The following is a 14,107-nucleotide window of genomic DNA, read 5'->3' as shown; positions in this document are numbered from 1 at the left end:
TTACACAAGAGATTGCTGAAAAACAACTAGCTCTGTAACATTTTCATTTGCAGGAGAAACATGCTGGCATATTTACACTGACCTGGAAACATCCACCGTTTTATGCTATATAAGGAGGTGTGTATGAATTAGAGGGTATACAGGTAGTCACATGAAGATAACCTCTTTTAAAAAAAAAATTATCTGTTCCAACTTGAACTCTAGAGCTTTACTGCATCATATGCCTATCTTATCTTGAAAAGATGTCTGGAATTCCCAGCACTGGCAGTACACTCCCAGCAGTAAACGTCCAAGCAAGCTAATATGTTGCTTATATGCTAACATCCATAAATGGGAAACAAAGAACTGTGTTTAGCAGATATATGCAGTATTCTACTCCTATTCTATACAGAAACTCATCTACAACTGCAGGAGGCTTGAGACACGCTTTTAATTCTATTCCATATACTTTCCCTACCCATCTGTCTGCTCAGGCAGGGACAGAGTTCCTCCATACACAAAATAATTACCAGCCATCAAAAAAACCTACATAGCTTTCTTATCGTAGCTCCTTAGCTTGTTTCTTCTCACATGACATACAGTTTCTCTGACATACAGATTGGACTCCATCATTCCACAAAACTGAAAACGCATGTTAGGATTACTACACTTTTTTTATCACCTTCATCACACAGCAGAAATACCATTAGGGCAAAAAGATGGCTGCACTCATCATAGTTACAGTTGTAAAAAGCTACTTTATAAATGCAAAGCATTCTAAATTATTTTCTTTGCTCAGTCAAAGACTTCTGCAACTACCAAATCCTCAGGGTAGGAACCATGAGGAAAAACCAACAAAAATGTCCTTTGAGGAAAGTCTGAATAGAGGTATCTGTGCTGAACTGGGTCGAGTAGCAAGGGACATGGGTATTATCTATCAAAATTTGTATCTTAATCTTAAGGCCTTCACAACTGGAATGTACAACTTCCACTGAAAAACATACATCATATTTAAAGGAAAATATAAATAATAAAGTAACCTGGAAAAAATAAATTTAGAAATACTTATTAGTCCAGACAATTTTGCCTTACAAACAAAAACCAAAAAAGGGTTATTCCAATTTCTCCTCTGTTTTATGTTTGGTGTTTTTTTTCATTTGACCCCTAAAAACCTACATCACAGAACTACATTTACTGTCCACAATAAACACACACACAAAAAAATCCCAAATGACCTAACAGAATTAACCAATACCGGCTAATTCTAGAATAACATTAATAATTTAGTTAATTGGCTGGGGCCTCTCATTTATTCCAGCCTTCTCCTCAAAATAGGGATAGCTTCAGGAAGATAGAGAGTTAGGAGAAGAAGAAATTACGATCAACTACAATGTACCACAGAAAACTATATTGTATGGCACTTTTTCAGTCAATCTATTTTTTAAGCAATTTGCAATTCCTTTACAACAAATTCTCCTATCTGTTCCACCATACTAAAAATCCACTCCTGCTTCCACAGACTTTAGTTACAGATTTCAAAACCAGGCATAAACTCTAGAACAGGTAGCTCGCTAACCGAGACAGCAAGATCATGATCCCCAGTCTTAAGATTCACCTGTTTTGAGTCAGCACCACTGCATGTCCATCAACACCCAACTGCAAAACACCATTTTGTTATGCCATCAAGTTATAATAATATTTTTATATTTCAACAGGCAAGCACTGAAGATTTTTAGGCACCCTTGAAAATTAAAATGAGATTAAGCACAAAAATCTAAATCTATAAATATACCTATTTTATCTATTTCTAAAAATGCAAATTAGTATCTATACCATTTCAAAGGGGAAATTCTTTTATTTTTTCCACATTCCAAAGCAATTTTGACCATCTTCTTAGCACATTAAAATCACTGGCAGATTGAAGTACAGCCCACAAAGAGAGGAAACGATATGGGAAATGTAATAAGAAATAAGTAATGCTTTTATATATGTTTTTATAAACTGGTTTAGGAACAGATAATTTCTGACTGTAGATGCAGGGAAGTCAGTAAACTGAGTGCTAGACAGCATCTCACATGAAAAAAATATTACTGTCACTATGCATCTGATAGGCAAGTTTCTTCCTACTCCTATTTATTTGGTTCTCAAGAAAATTTGCACATGACCAACTATGAAATAGTGAAGTTGGAGACAAACTATAAAAAAGGTTTCTAAAGTAAATAAACGCATGCCACAGGACAAAACTCATGCTGCAATCTTCATTTTCTGGGTTTAGAATCAACTTTTACTGCAACTTTAATGTATTTTCAATATGCATATTTTCCTTTTAAATTTAAAAAAGGAAAACAATATCTGTGCTTAAGAGTGTCAGCATTCCAATGCTCTCAGCAAAACTGAGGTTTCACTTTGAGGTCAGTAACACCCAGGGAAGATAACTGTGACCTCTGCTGCTACTCTGTCTTGCTGGATGCCTGATGAATTTTTATAATGCTAATTAGAGGAGAGAGAGTGGAATGGGAAGAAGGAGGAACTATTTGTTTATTTATCCAAGATAAAAACGTCTCCAAGGACAGAACCTCAGGTAAATCACAAACATTCGTATTCTGAACAAATGGCAGTAGGCAGTCCAGGCAGGCCTTTAAAAAAAAGCTTTAGCCAAATCTGTTTAGCAAACAACAGGCTAAGAAGAATGTAACTCTAACAAGGGCAAGGTCCTTCTGCCAAAATGACTTTGAATTTCTATAGTTTGAGCTTTCACTTTTCAAACACTTTTGTTCCAAGTGGACAAACATTTTTCTGAGTTTTAAACTACAGAAGCATTTTTCTTCAACAAAACCTGCAGGTTCTAGCAGGCCAGAATAATTATACTGCAATCAAACTTAATCTCAGAACAACTGTTTTTAAGTTATTCAGCTGTGACAAAAACATTGTGTTTAGCTTAATGAAGCAGCAACAGAAAGCCATGGAGCATTTACGAACCAGCAGACCACTAAATTTAAAGAAAAATAATATGAATTGAATGAAGTTAAAATCATTTAAAGATACCAGTTTCAAAATTCAAGAAGACCAGTGAACATTTGGGGAATAACTGATTAAATACACATTTCAATTTACTGCATTTATCCTGTTGGATTTTTTTGTTGTTGTTGTTATTGGACTAGATACTGTGTGTTGGCAGGTATGAGGCTAACAAATAAGGCTCTACATTTTAAACTGACCTTTCTACCAGCACCAGAAACTAAACAGAAACTCTATTGCACCATAAAAATAAAGCCTGGGATATCTATTTTGCCTGTCTCAACAGAAACAATTGAGGAAGTAGTTGCTTACTGGTCAACATGAGAATCTAAATTTATATGCAAATTTAACCACCAAAGGGCTGGTTTCATTCTCAAACAAAAACACATTTTACAGGAAAGAAGATATTTAAAATACTGAATTACAGAATATATAATGTAGTATAGACTGCAAACATTTCAGGGTAAAGAAGATATAATATCCAAAAGAAGATTGTTTCTCACGACATATTCATTTTTACATATCACTCAAATTCTATTACTGTTGTTTCCTGCTTTCCTTAGGAAGTAAACTTCTAATAGTCTTTAAACTTTACAAGAGGAACACTACTTGCAGGGTCAATGGGTCTCCAGAAATGCCCAGAGAAGTGGGGCACATGTTGCCCATTTAGTTTTTATCAGTATGTATTTGTTTAGAAGGGTGAACTGAAATGAGCCACAATCAAGTCTCCAAGAAGATAAGTTGTTCTATTTGAGAGGGCTCTAGGATACTGTAATATAGAATTTAAGAACGAAAAATAATAGTCTGAGAAATTTTCATGCATAAGTAATTCTGACCTACAGGGGAAAAAAAAAAAACCCACAACCACCTACAAACCCAGGTAGGGTGTGTTTGCTCTGCATCAGCCCCAAAAATGTCATGCTATTTCTTCAGACAGGTGGCAAACTTCCCTCTCCATACCATCTCATCTACCGAATGTTTTTGCAGTGTGGGAATACAGGAAAACAATACTAAATTTTCAGGGTTCTTATAGACAGAAAATGAATTTAGTTTAACCAGTAATTTACAGTTAAGCCTTTCTTCTGAACTATGTCACATTAATTGCATCAAGTCTTAAGCAACAGGTTCTAAACATTGGTTTCCACAGTAAATATCACCAAAAATAAAGGAAAAAAATAGTCATTATGTAGTTAAGGTTACTCAAATATAAAACTCAGGAAATTTTTTAAACACTTAAAATCATTGGATGATGTAAACAGAAACAGAAATACTGTCCTGCTTTCAGAAAGAAAGCATCTAAAATTGCAGATAACAAGTTTAAAAGTCACACTGAAAATACCATTGACCATAAACCTTTTGTTTGTTGATGGTCAAGGATTTCTGCTGGGATTCAAAACTGTAATTTGAGCTTCCCTCCTGGCTTTAAAACGAATAACCCTAGTTCTAGCCTAACAGATTTCCCAAACTAAACTTTTCCATGAAATAGTGGATTAGTACAAACATTAACTGCAATGGATCCCAAATCCAGCCTGAAAAGTCCTGGGATTAGACTGTATGTTTCTGCAACACGGTGTTTAGACAGTATTTCAAATTTAGATGACCCAGATCATATGGAACAATAAAAGAAATACAAGAAACAATATAGCAAAAAGTAGGGGAAAAGAAATAATTTTAAGTATTCATAAAACTTATATTTATTGTGTACAATTTTGGAAAGCATTTTCCATTGTCATCATATATTGGATGCAAAGCAGTCTTTACAAAATAATAGCTATAACATGACAAAATGTTGGCAGACTTGTCATACACAAGTACCACCTTTTCCTGCCAAGAGCAAAAGCATTTATTTTTGACTGTATGATACAGCCAGCCACAGATATTCAGCTGTACTGAAATTAAGTTGGTTTCAACAAACATCCAGAATATTAAAAGAAACAAAACACCAGGCAGGACTTCTTTATTGTTCCAAATGCTTGCTTTTGTATTTTTCTGGAATTTACACTGTCACAAACACCAAACGTAAGTCCTGTTATATGGGAAAGCAATTATTCCAATTAGATACAGAGGAAACAGCTAGTTTTGTTGTATCTAATAAGATTTGTATGAAAAATAGAGTGAGAAGTAACCAAGTAAAACAAAAGACAACTTGTTTCCAGATCCTGTTAAGTATTACTGCCAAACTGTCCACCATTTTGTCAAGTAAACAGCTATCACTGAGTACTCCTCATTAGTATCTGGAAGAAAGAGATAAAAATAATATTATAAGATTAGGGTGTAAAAAAACTCCAGTTTTGGATGAAAACTCCATTTAATAACAAAGAAGCCTGAAGCCTTAGTTTTGCAAAAATTATAAAAACAAGTTGTATTATAAAGCAAAACACAAAGAAAGCATCCATATAGCAAATTCAGGACTGATACTCAGAATTGTGTTTAGGTGAGACCTGAGTGAAAACATATACTTAATGTTGAAGAGGTTCCTTTATTTTAGGTAGCAAAGGCTTTGAAATACACAGTAAGGAAGAAAGGGTCAGAGGTATCTGCATCACAACAGAGAAATCACCACGTGAACTATCTGTAGGGACCTAAAGAAGGTCAAATGAGTTGGTAAATCACTTTTCTTCTATGGATCTGTAATGCCAGTTTGCTCTAGAAACCTAGGTATTCCTATGAAAATCTGAGAAAATGACAGTTTTTCCTTTTGAAGTATCAAGACCTTCAGATTTCTTGAAGAACTAATGATTAAGCTTTTGTAAGGGTATTTAGAAGATAAGTAACTAGGGGTAACATACTGCTGGAACACATACCTGGAACACACCTGATACTAACTGAAATCCTAAACCAGTGGATTTTTTTTTTAGTAAAGCAAACATGCATCTTCTCTCAGACAACAAAATTTACCCATGGTTAGATCCAACGGCTAAAAATCAGACCCACACATCCAGGCTGAAGATAACTTTATTAAAGTACGGACTGGAGAGCCTGTTGTTTCTTTTTTCATGATTGCACTCAAAGGAATGATACAGTAAACAGTACCACGATGTCAAGAAGCCGTCAGATCTTGTGGCTGAGAGATCCCAAATTGAAAGAAAGGTGTTACTTTCACATTGCCACTGGCAAAATGTAGGTATTGTAGGCTCACCCCAGCCAGCAGCACAGGTCCACACAGCCACTCTCTCCCTTCCCCTCAACGGGATGGGGAGAGAATCAGAAGGGCAAAAGTAAGAAAACTCATGGGTTTAAGACTAAAGGCAGTTTAACAGGTAAAGTAAAGCTGTGCACACAAGCAAAGCAAAATAATTCATTCACTACTTTCCATCTGCAGACAGATGTTAACCCATTTCCAGGAAAACAGGGCTTCCTCATGTGTAACGGTCACCTGGGAAGACAAATACTGTATATCCAAACATCTCTCTTCCTCCTTTCCCCCCTGGTTTTATTGCCAATCACAATATCATATGGTCTGGGGTTTCCCTGGGGTCAGTTGGGGTCAGCTGTCCCTGCTGTTTCCCCTCCCAAGTTCTTATGTACCCCCAGCCTACTCACTGGCAGGGCAATGTGAGAAACAGAGAAGGCCCTGATGCAGAGCAAACACAGTTCAGCAGTCAACTAATCTAAAAGAACCGCTGCCTAGACAGACAAACTAATAAAAGAAGCCGTCTCCATTTGCTGTTGCACAACTAGCCAAGAAACCCTGGACACAGGCCCACTGCTCAGAGGTATATGTTAGTACTTACATTCGAGACCCTGAAAATCTAAAATTCTGACATCTCTCTGAGAACAAATAGTGTACACCCCTCAAAGCCCCCAGTTTTAATCCTAACTACAAACCAATCACAGTTTACATGTAGTAATCAGACTAAAGACCATCTTCCTTCATGTCAGCAGAGTTATGACAACTTCTAATTACTCTTTATACCGTCTCACAAAAATGAAAAATTAATAGATCAGATTTCAGAAGGTAGATTAGTTATACATACATAAACTCCTAATGGAATTTCAAAAGGAGATGAAAAAATATTACATGCACATAGGAAAGACTTCAAAATCAGATGGGATAAACAGGTCTCATGGTACTTAAATTCCTTATGTCTCGTCTAGTCTATGTTAGCCTGGAGATGTCTGCATCACTTTCCAGTTTCTTTGGGAATTTCTATTTTTTGTCAGCGTATCAAATACTTGCAAAATTATAAGTTCATTTTGGTTATTTAAAATGTCATTTCTCTATTGTTTCTACCACACAGTGTGCGTGAACAACAGGATTCCCTCTTGATATACCTTTCAACTCCCAATTAGTTTATGTAGTAAAAAGGTCTAGCAGATTATCAAACTGGGCTGCTTTGTATGCCACAAATTTCCTCTGCTTTTACTTCATCCAGAGGGAACACTTCTGCATCACAGTTTACATAAAACATTTTTTGCAGTCTGCTTTTGTGCATCAAGCACAAAGCATAGATTGTACTGCAGCTCTGCTTCCAAGTACAGATATAAACTGTGTATTTATAACTGCTCATTCTCATGTAATTGCACATTGTAACAGTCTGCATGTATATCTGCATGCAAAAGAACAGTTTTCTCATGTCTGCCACGTATTTCTGAGTTTGTCTGACACTCGCTAATTCCTGTATAAAGATAATCATGCAAGATAAACACAGAGCCCAAAGTAATAGCTTTGTCTTTCATCAGGATTTGAATTACACTCAACACTTACGCTGTCAAGAATTAGCCCTAATAGTCAAGAAGTAATCTGCCTCCCAGCTTGCTACAAGGACAGTATTTTGGAGCTACAGCAAAAGACAGGGTTTGAATTTGCTGCATTTGTCTATTTTTATGCAGAAAAAAAAAAAAGGCTACAACTATTACTCCAACCCTTAGCAGATCTGCTTTACAGCAATACTTCCTAGTACTTACTAGGATATATTCAGAACACACAAAATATCTCTGTGAGTCTCTAAGCCCACCGCATATACACAACCATAAAAGTCTTCTATTTGTCAGTTAAATGAAGAGATTACTGTTACGCACATTCTAATACTTTCTTTAGAGTGGCATTTTAGGAAGCACTGAACACAAGCTTCTCTTTCAGCAGCTCAAAAAGCAAAATGCACTCCTTCAATTGTAACTGTTAACCAGCTAGTTTTCTGCCCTTGAAAGCTGCAGTCTAACCATTTGGACTGCGGTAGCCAAGAACAGACTCTGAAGAGGTGCTAACTCCTTTAGTATTTAACCCTACATATCACGTACTTACATCTGGCATTTCTGTACAGTAGGAATGGGTCCTGCAGCTGGAAATCGAGGTCTTTAGTAATTGGTTCTGTTCGATTTTCCATGCTCAGTCTGTTCATAATTGTGAAACCATGCCTTGGAGAAGCTGATCTGAAAATTATCAAGTAGAAATCACATTAAGTCAAGGAAAAAAAGAAACTACTAGAATTTGTTGTATAGTTCTCCAAAATTGTCCAGGGCTTTTTTTATTATTTCTAAAGAGATAGTTTTGTTGCCAAGGAAGTAACAACAGACTCTTGCAGTGTTTCGTGCAACCTTTTTAATTATGTCAAAACCCTAAATTATGCATCAGAAATAACAGAAGGACCCCTGGTCTCACAATACCTACGGAGATTATGCCACACCTTCGGTACTACCATTTGACACCAACTGGTTTAGTCACAGCATTATAATATCTCCATGTCCAGTTTTCACTTCAAGTTATAATGCCTACAACTTCTGAACAGGCAAGATGTTACGAAAAGCCCCTTTGTCCTAGACCATCAGGGTCACATTACCCAACCACCACCTACCCTGTAGTTTCTTACTGGAGCAGAAAACAGCAAGCAGAATGATTCAGTCATGGGCCAGAGCAAGTGTATTTTTTAATGCTCAGGTTAACAATTACAGATTACAGTCATTCCAGACAGGATTTTCCATACCATCTAAAGCACAAGAAAAAAAAACGAGGGTGGTTAGGAACTGGAACAGGTTGCCCAGAGAAGCTGTGGATGTTCCATCCATGGAAGTGTTCAAGGACAGGCTGGATGGGACTTTGAGCAACCTAGTGCTAGTCTAACGGAAGATGTACCTGCTCATGGCAGGCAGGTTGGAAATGGATGATCTTTAAAGGCCCCTCCAAGGCAAACCATTCTATGATTATATGACTCTAAATAATTCATAGGGATTACACTTCAGGTCACTTACATAATTTTCACTGCTGTCAGCTGTTAAACCTATCACGATCCTGACAGGAGACATTACTTTCAAACCAAATATGACAATAAAGGAAAAGATGATAGCTAAACGTTTGGAAAAAATGCCATCTCTGGTAATTGCTGGTGTTTACATCTCTCTATGCTATATAAAGCACAGGAACCTACATTACAGGACTGGAATCAATGGAAAATTAAACCAAAGTGAAACCCTTATCAAGCATCCTTGCTTGCAACAGTCAGCAGTTTGCCTAAAACAAAAAACTAGTCCACTTCCACTGGTGTTAACCCAGTTAGAAATCCGATTTTTTGACCACTCTTCAGAATTCGCAAAGATGAGACAGGTGATAAAAAGGTCAGCTCAAGTAAAATGGTCACATTACTTTACATTGTTACAACAGCAATGAAAAGCAACAAAGGCAACAGCAGTGGTCTCCAAACTATGGTCTGTTGGCAATGTCTTTTCCAAAAGACTTCATGACCTTGTTCAAAGCCACAGAAAACGAAAGTTAAAACTGAAGGGGAGGGCAACATGTGACGTTCCTCACAGCTCACAACCTTTTTCATACTGCTGCCTATAGGGCAGCCAGGGTAGCAATCTGTGCTGTAAATGGAAACTTCCTCAGGCAACAAAAGAACAGTGAAAGATCACAGATGCTAGAAGTGCCAGGTTACATGCTGTCAGCTCTGGAGTTTTAAAACCATCATACCAGAGAAATACTACTTCTGTTTAGCTACCTCCGTCTACTGCTGGCACAACTAAGGGCCAGTTCTTTCCTCATGTGGTGGTAATTACAACAGCATCTTGTCTCCACTTACCTGAAAGCAGCTTAGAAAAATTACTGGTGATGATTTTCACTGCTGGTACAAAAGAGCTCAAAAGATTAAAACCAGCATTCTCACTTCACACAAAGCTTATGGTCTCTTGAACTCTGTCACTTCACACATACATCTCTCACCTTCTCAAAACAATCTCTTGCTTTCTCGGTTCTCCTACCAGCTCCTCATCAACATAAATGTTGAAGAAAATTTCTGTTTTGGTGTCCTATCCCAGCAGCTACTGCAAGATCTGATTAATGTATTATTTTCTGATTTTAACAACAGTCACAGGCAAATGCTGGGGCACTAACTTGAAAACTCAAACACAGAGTAGGCTTCACAACAAATCTAACATACATGCTAGAATAAATAGCATAACCAGTGCCTTGAAAAGCCACAACTAGAGCTGCTACTAAAAGGAAACATTAAAATAATCCAGAATGTTTAATTAAATATGCATGAAAAATGAATGATCAATAATACAAGCTGTATTAAAGTTCCCTAAGTAGGAAACACAATACTTCCATTAGTTCCACAATTCTCTCACTTTAAGGAATATCATTATTTATTTCACTAATTAAAACAATGTAACAGATTCCTATGGCTTACCCATATTGAGATTTAAATCACACTTGTGAGTCTTATCCAAATACAGGGTGATGTCTCCTTCCCAGTGTTTTCTTCCCCACATTCACTTCTGCCAATTTCAGTTTCTTTTCACCCCTGACAAGGAGGAGTATTTCACTCATGCAACCATGGTCCATCCTACCTAGCTTTTCTATACCCACAGGTTTCATCTGCAGACATGAACCAGTAAATCCTCACCTTGTGTAAACAAACAGTGTTCCCTCCACATCAGTCTTCTCCTGAAGAAAAGGAAAGAGAATTGAAATCAAGGAAGCTTTTTGCTAGACATCAGTGAGCCCTCCTTCCCCACTCTTTTACCAATACCATCAGTTACATCTCTCTCACCTAAGCCACGAAGAAATAACTAAACCCAACTCCACTGGCTGGTGGTGAGAGGATAGATGCTAGAGATAGCACAGGTCACTGTGCAGCTGACCCAAGCTTTGACATGATATGAACAGGCTAAAGGCTCGACATCATGAGACTAAACACTGTGCTAGATTAACTCTCTGCTACTCCCAAGGGTGATGCACAGGTCAGGGAAGGGACTTTCCAAACAGTGCCTACCCTCAAGGGCAATGCTTGGGATGGGTAAGGGGAAACCACATGAAAGGGGCATTGTGCAGGTTCTTCAAATACAGGTCCTAAGCCCCACCATTAGAACAATCAAAGAACCACCTGCAAATAGCCAGAATCATAGAATGGTTTGGGTTGGAAGAGACCTTAAAGATCATTCAGTTCCAACCCCCCTGCCACAAGCAGGGACACTTTCCACTAGACTAGGATACTCAAAGCCCCATCCAACCTGCCCTTGAACACTGTCAGGGATGGGGCAGCCACAGGTTCCCTGGGCAACCTCTACCAGAGCCTCACCACCATCACAGGGAAGTGTTTCTTCCTAATACCTAATCTAAATCGACCCTCTGTCAATTGAAAGCCATGATTCCTCATCCTGTCACTACATGCCCTTGTAAAAATCCCTCTCCAGACTTCTTGGCACGCCCCCTTTAGGCACTGGAAGCTGCTCTAAGGTCTCCCCTGAGCCTTCTCTTCTCCAGGCTGAACAATCCCAACTCTCAGCCTGTCTTTATAGGAGAGGTGCTCCAGACTTCAGAGCACCTTCATGGCTTCCTCTGAACTCGCTCAAGCAGGTCCACATCCTTCTTGTGTCGTGGACCGCAGAGCTGGACAGAGTTCCCCAAGTTAATTACTTGTTTTCATTCTTAAACAGTCTTTTTAGCATTTGTAACACCAACACTCTTGTATGCACTTTGATTTGGCTACAGAGAGGCCCACACCGTGGTTTACACCCCAGTCTCTTGCAGCCCTGCCCTGCCAGCCTCTCAAACCTCATTTCCAAGGCACTACAGGGCTCAACACTACCCAGAGGCTGAGGCACAACCTCTCACCAGCTTGATGAGCACCCCCAAACCGACCCTCCCACCTCCACCATGGCAACACCCACCCCTCTCTTTCCCCCCCTCCTTCCTTCCCCCGCCCTCCGCACACGCCAGGGGGCGGAGCCTCCTCTCCACCCGCCCCACGCCTCGACGCCACGCCCCTCTTCCCCGCTGTGGGCGTGGCCTCTTCTCGCCCCGCCCCGCCACCGCGGCGGAGGGTGCGGGGAGGGCGGTGCGTGCTCACGTACCCACTCGTTGGCGCGGTGCCCAAAGGTGTACAGCGCCACCTGGCTGGCCACGTCCACGATGCTGCTGATGTAGGGGTCCTGCTGCTGCAGCGCCGCCAGGCTGATGTCCAGCCCCTTGCCCAGCAGGGCGGCCCCGGCCACCGCCGCCGCCGCCGCCATTTTGCCTCCGACAACAACACACGGTTCCTAATAGGCGCAACTAATCCATCACCGAGAAGAAGGGGCGGTGGTGGCGGCGGTTCCCACTCCCTCCCACCCAGTCGTATTGAGAGCGGGCGAGGAAGTCGGAGCCCAGGCGTCAAAATCGAGCGCCGAGCGCCGCCCGCTCAGGATTGTTGCCGTTGGCGACGGGGCAAGCTGAAGGGCGGCCTGACCAGAGGAGACCGTGAGAGTTGACCGGCTTCGCAGCGCCTCTCCCGGCAGCGGCCAGTCTCTGCCGGCCCGTTTTCTCGCGGCACCCTTCGTTTTCTGGCCTCTTCCTGCCGCTGGGGAGGCCACAGTGGCTTCATTTCCAGAGGGGTAGCTGCGTGGCCGAGGAACGACACGGCTGCGGGCTGCGAGCAAACGAGGCGCGAAGTGCCGCCGGCGTTCGCTGTGCCGAGCAGGGGGTCCTGCACCCACTGTGTGCCCATTAGCCTAAAGGGAGAAGGTGTGATGTGTGCCACAAGTTGTCTCACTTCGATGAATATCCAGTCTGTATCTGCTAGCATACACTAGCACAGACTTCTGCATCGAACTTAAGGGAAAAAGAACGTGAGTGCAAACTAAGCCATCATACAACCCTTGTGTGTATATATATATTATACATATATATATTATATATACACATGCATACATGTGACAAGCAGCTGAAACATAAGCATACGATGATATGGAGATACACAAACAGCAGAGGAACAGATGGACAAGACCATGAATTTATTTACCATATTTTCCTGTTAGACATATTTATTATTAATCTATTGATATTGACAGTTTACAGCAAATACACGAGCTTTATGTGGCATGCACATAAACTCAGTATGTACTTACATTTAAAAGATTTGCTTAACAGCCTGAACTGCCTGCAAGAGCAAATTTTTTTTACTCCATCACCTCAGACTGACATAGCAATTCTGAAAAGAGTTACCACATTCTGTGTGTGGAAGCAGTAGGGTGATATATTTCCTTCCAGAGAATGGGATATCCTGAAAGAACTAAAGCCAAAGGTAGTGGATGCTGTCTTGTTTGTTTGCAATATCCCTGACAAAACATTTTTAGGAGTGCAGTAGCTGGATATAGGGGGATGAAGACTGCCATTTCATTTTCTTCCCCAGATAGAGTGAGCCGTAGCATCTGCTCTGAGAGCAAATGGGCAAGCCCAGGTGAAAAAGTGAAATGGGGATAAGAAAGAACTGAGAGGCAGCAAGCTGGAAATTCATAGTATTAAATGTAGGGACTGTCATTCTCTTGAGTTGAGTTAGGAATGGGCATGCTTTCAGGAAGGCCAGAAAGTGAGATTGTTCTTTGGGCCTCAGGAGAGAATATGTATGTTTTGTTATAGCTCAAAAGGCCACTAAAAATTGCATTCCTGAGGACCTACAGCTTGCTCAGCAAGTGGGAGAGGAAACCTTAATACATGCTGTTATTATAATCTGTCTCACTCTTTGTCTAAAGGCACCTTGTTTCAGTTGGGGCTATAATGAAACACAGCTTTAGAGTTTAGAAGTTTTTAAGTGGTTTTGGTATACTCATGGTAGGAAAATAGCTCTAAGCAGTTCCATTGCAAAGCACTGGCTGATTTACAGATCCTGTAATGGCAAGGAAGATATATGGGCTC

General features: G+C 40.1%; 2 protein-coding genes across 5 annotated transcripts in view; one reads left to right on the top strand and one right to left on the bottom strand.

The window, feature by feature from the left end:
* The window catches only part of DCP1B (decapping mRNA 1B), a 46,781-nt gene extending 34,087 nt beyond the window's left edge, over nucleotides 1-12,694 (bottom strand). The window contains exons 1-3 of one of the 2 annotated variants that reach the window (XM_061444739.1): nucleotides 12,289-12,694; nucleotides 10,839-10,879; nucleotides 8,243-8,370 (exon numbers count right to left, since the gene is read on the bottom strand). In XM_061444739.1, coding sequence (XP_061300723.1) covers nucleotides 8,243-8,370; nucleotides 10,839-10,879; nucleotides 12,289-12,447 — 328 coding nt within the window. In that variant the 5' untranslated portion in view covers nucleotides 12,448-12,694. Of the gene's footprint in view, nucleotides 1-8,242; nucleotides 8,371-8,792; nucleotides 8,945-10,838; nucleotides 10,880-12,288 lie in introns of those variants that run through there. The other variant, XM_061444741.1, reaches the window with a different exon arrangement.
* Nucleotides 1-14,107, top strand: part of CACNA1C (calcium voltage-gated channel subunit alpha1 C) — a 482,397-nt gene that overhangs the window by 658 nt on the left and 467,632 nt on the right. The window lies entirely within an intron of this gene.

This window comes from Pezoporus flaviventris, unplaced genomic scaffold (genome assembly GCF_033815535.1).
Source record: "Pezoporus flaviventris isolate CSIRO_AGI_PZ_B2104156 unplaced genomic scaffold, CSIRO_AGI_Pfla_v1 ptg000002l, whole genome shotgun sequence".
Taxonomy (NCBI): Eukaryota; Metazoa; Chordata; class Aves; order Psittaciformes; family Psittacidae; genus Pezoporus; species Pezoporus flaviventris.
The sequence above is the reverse complement of the archived record's forward strand: the minus strand, read 5'-3'. Positions and strand labels throughout refer to the sequence as shown.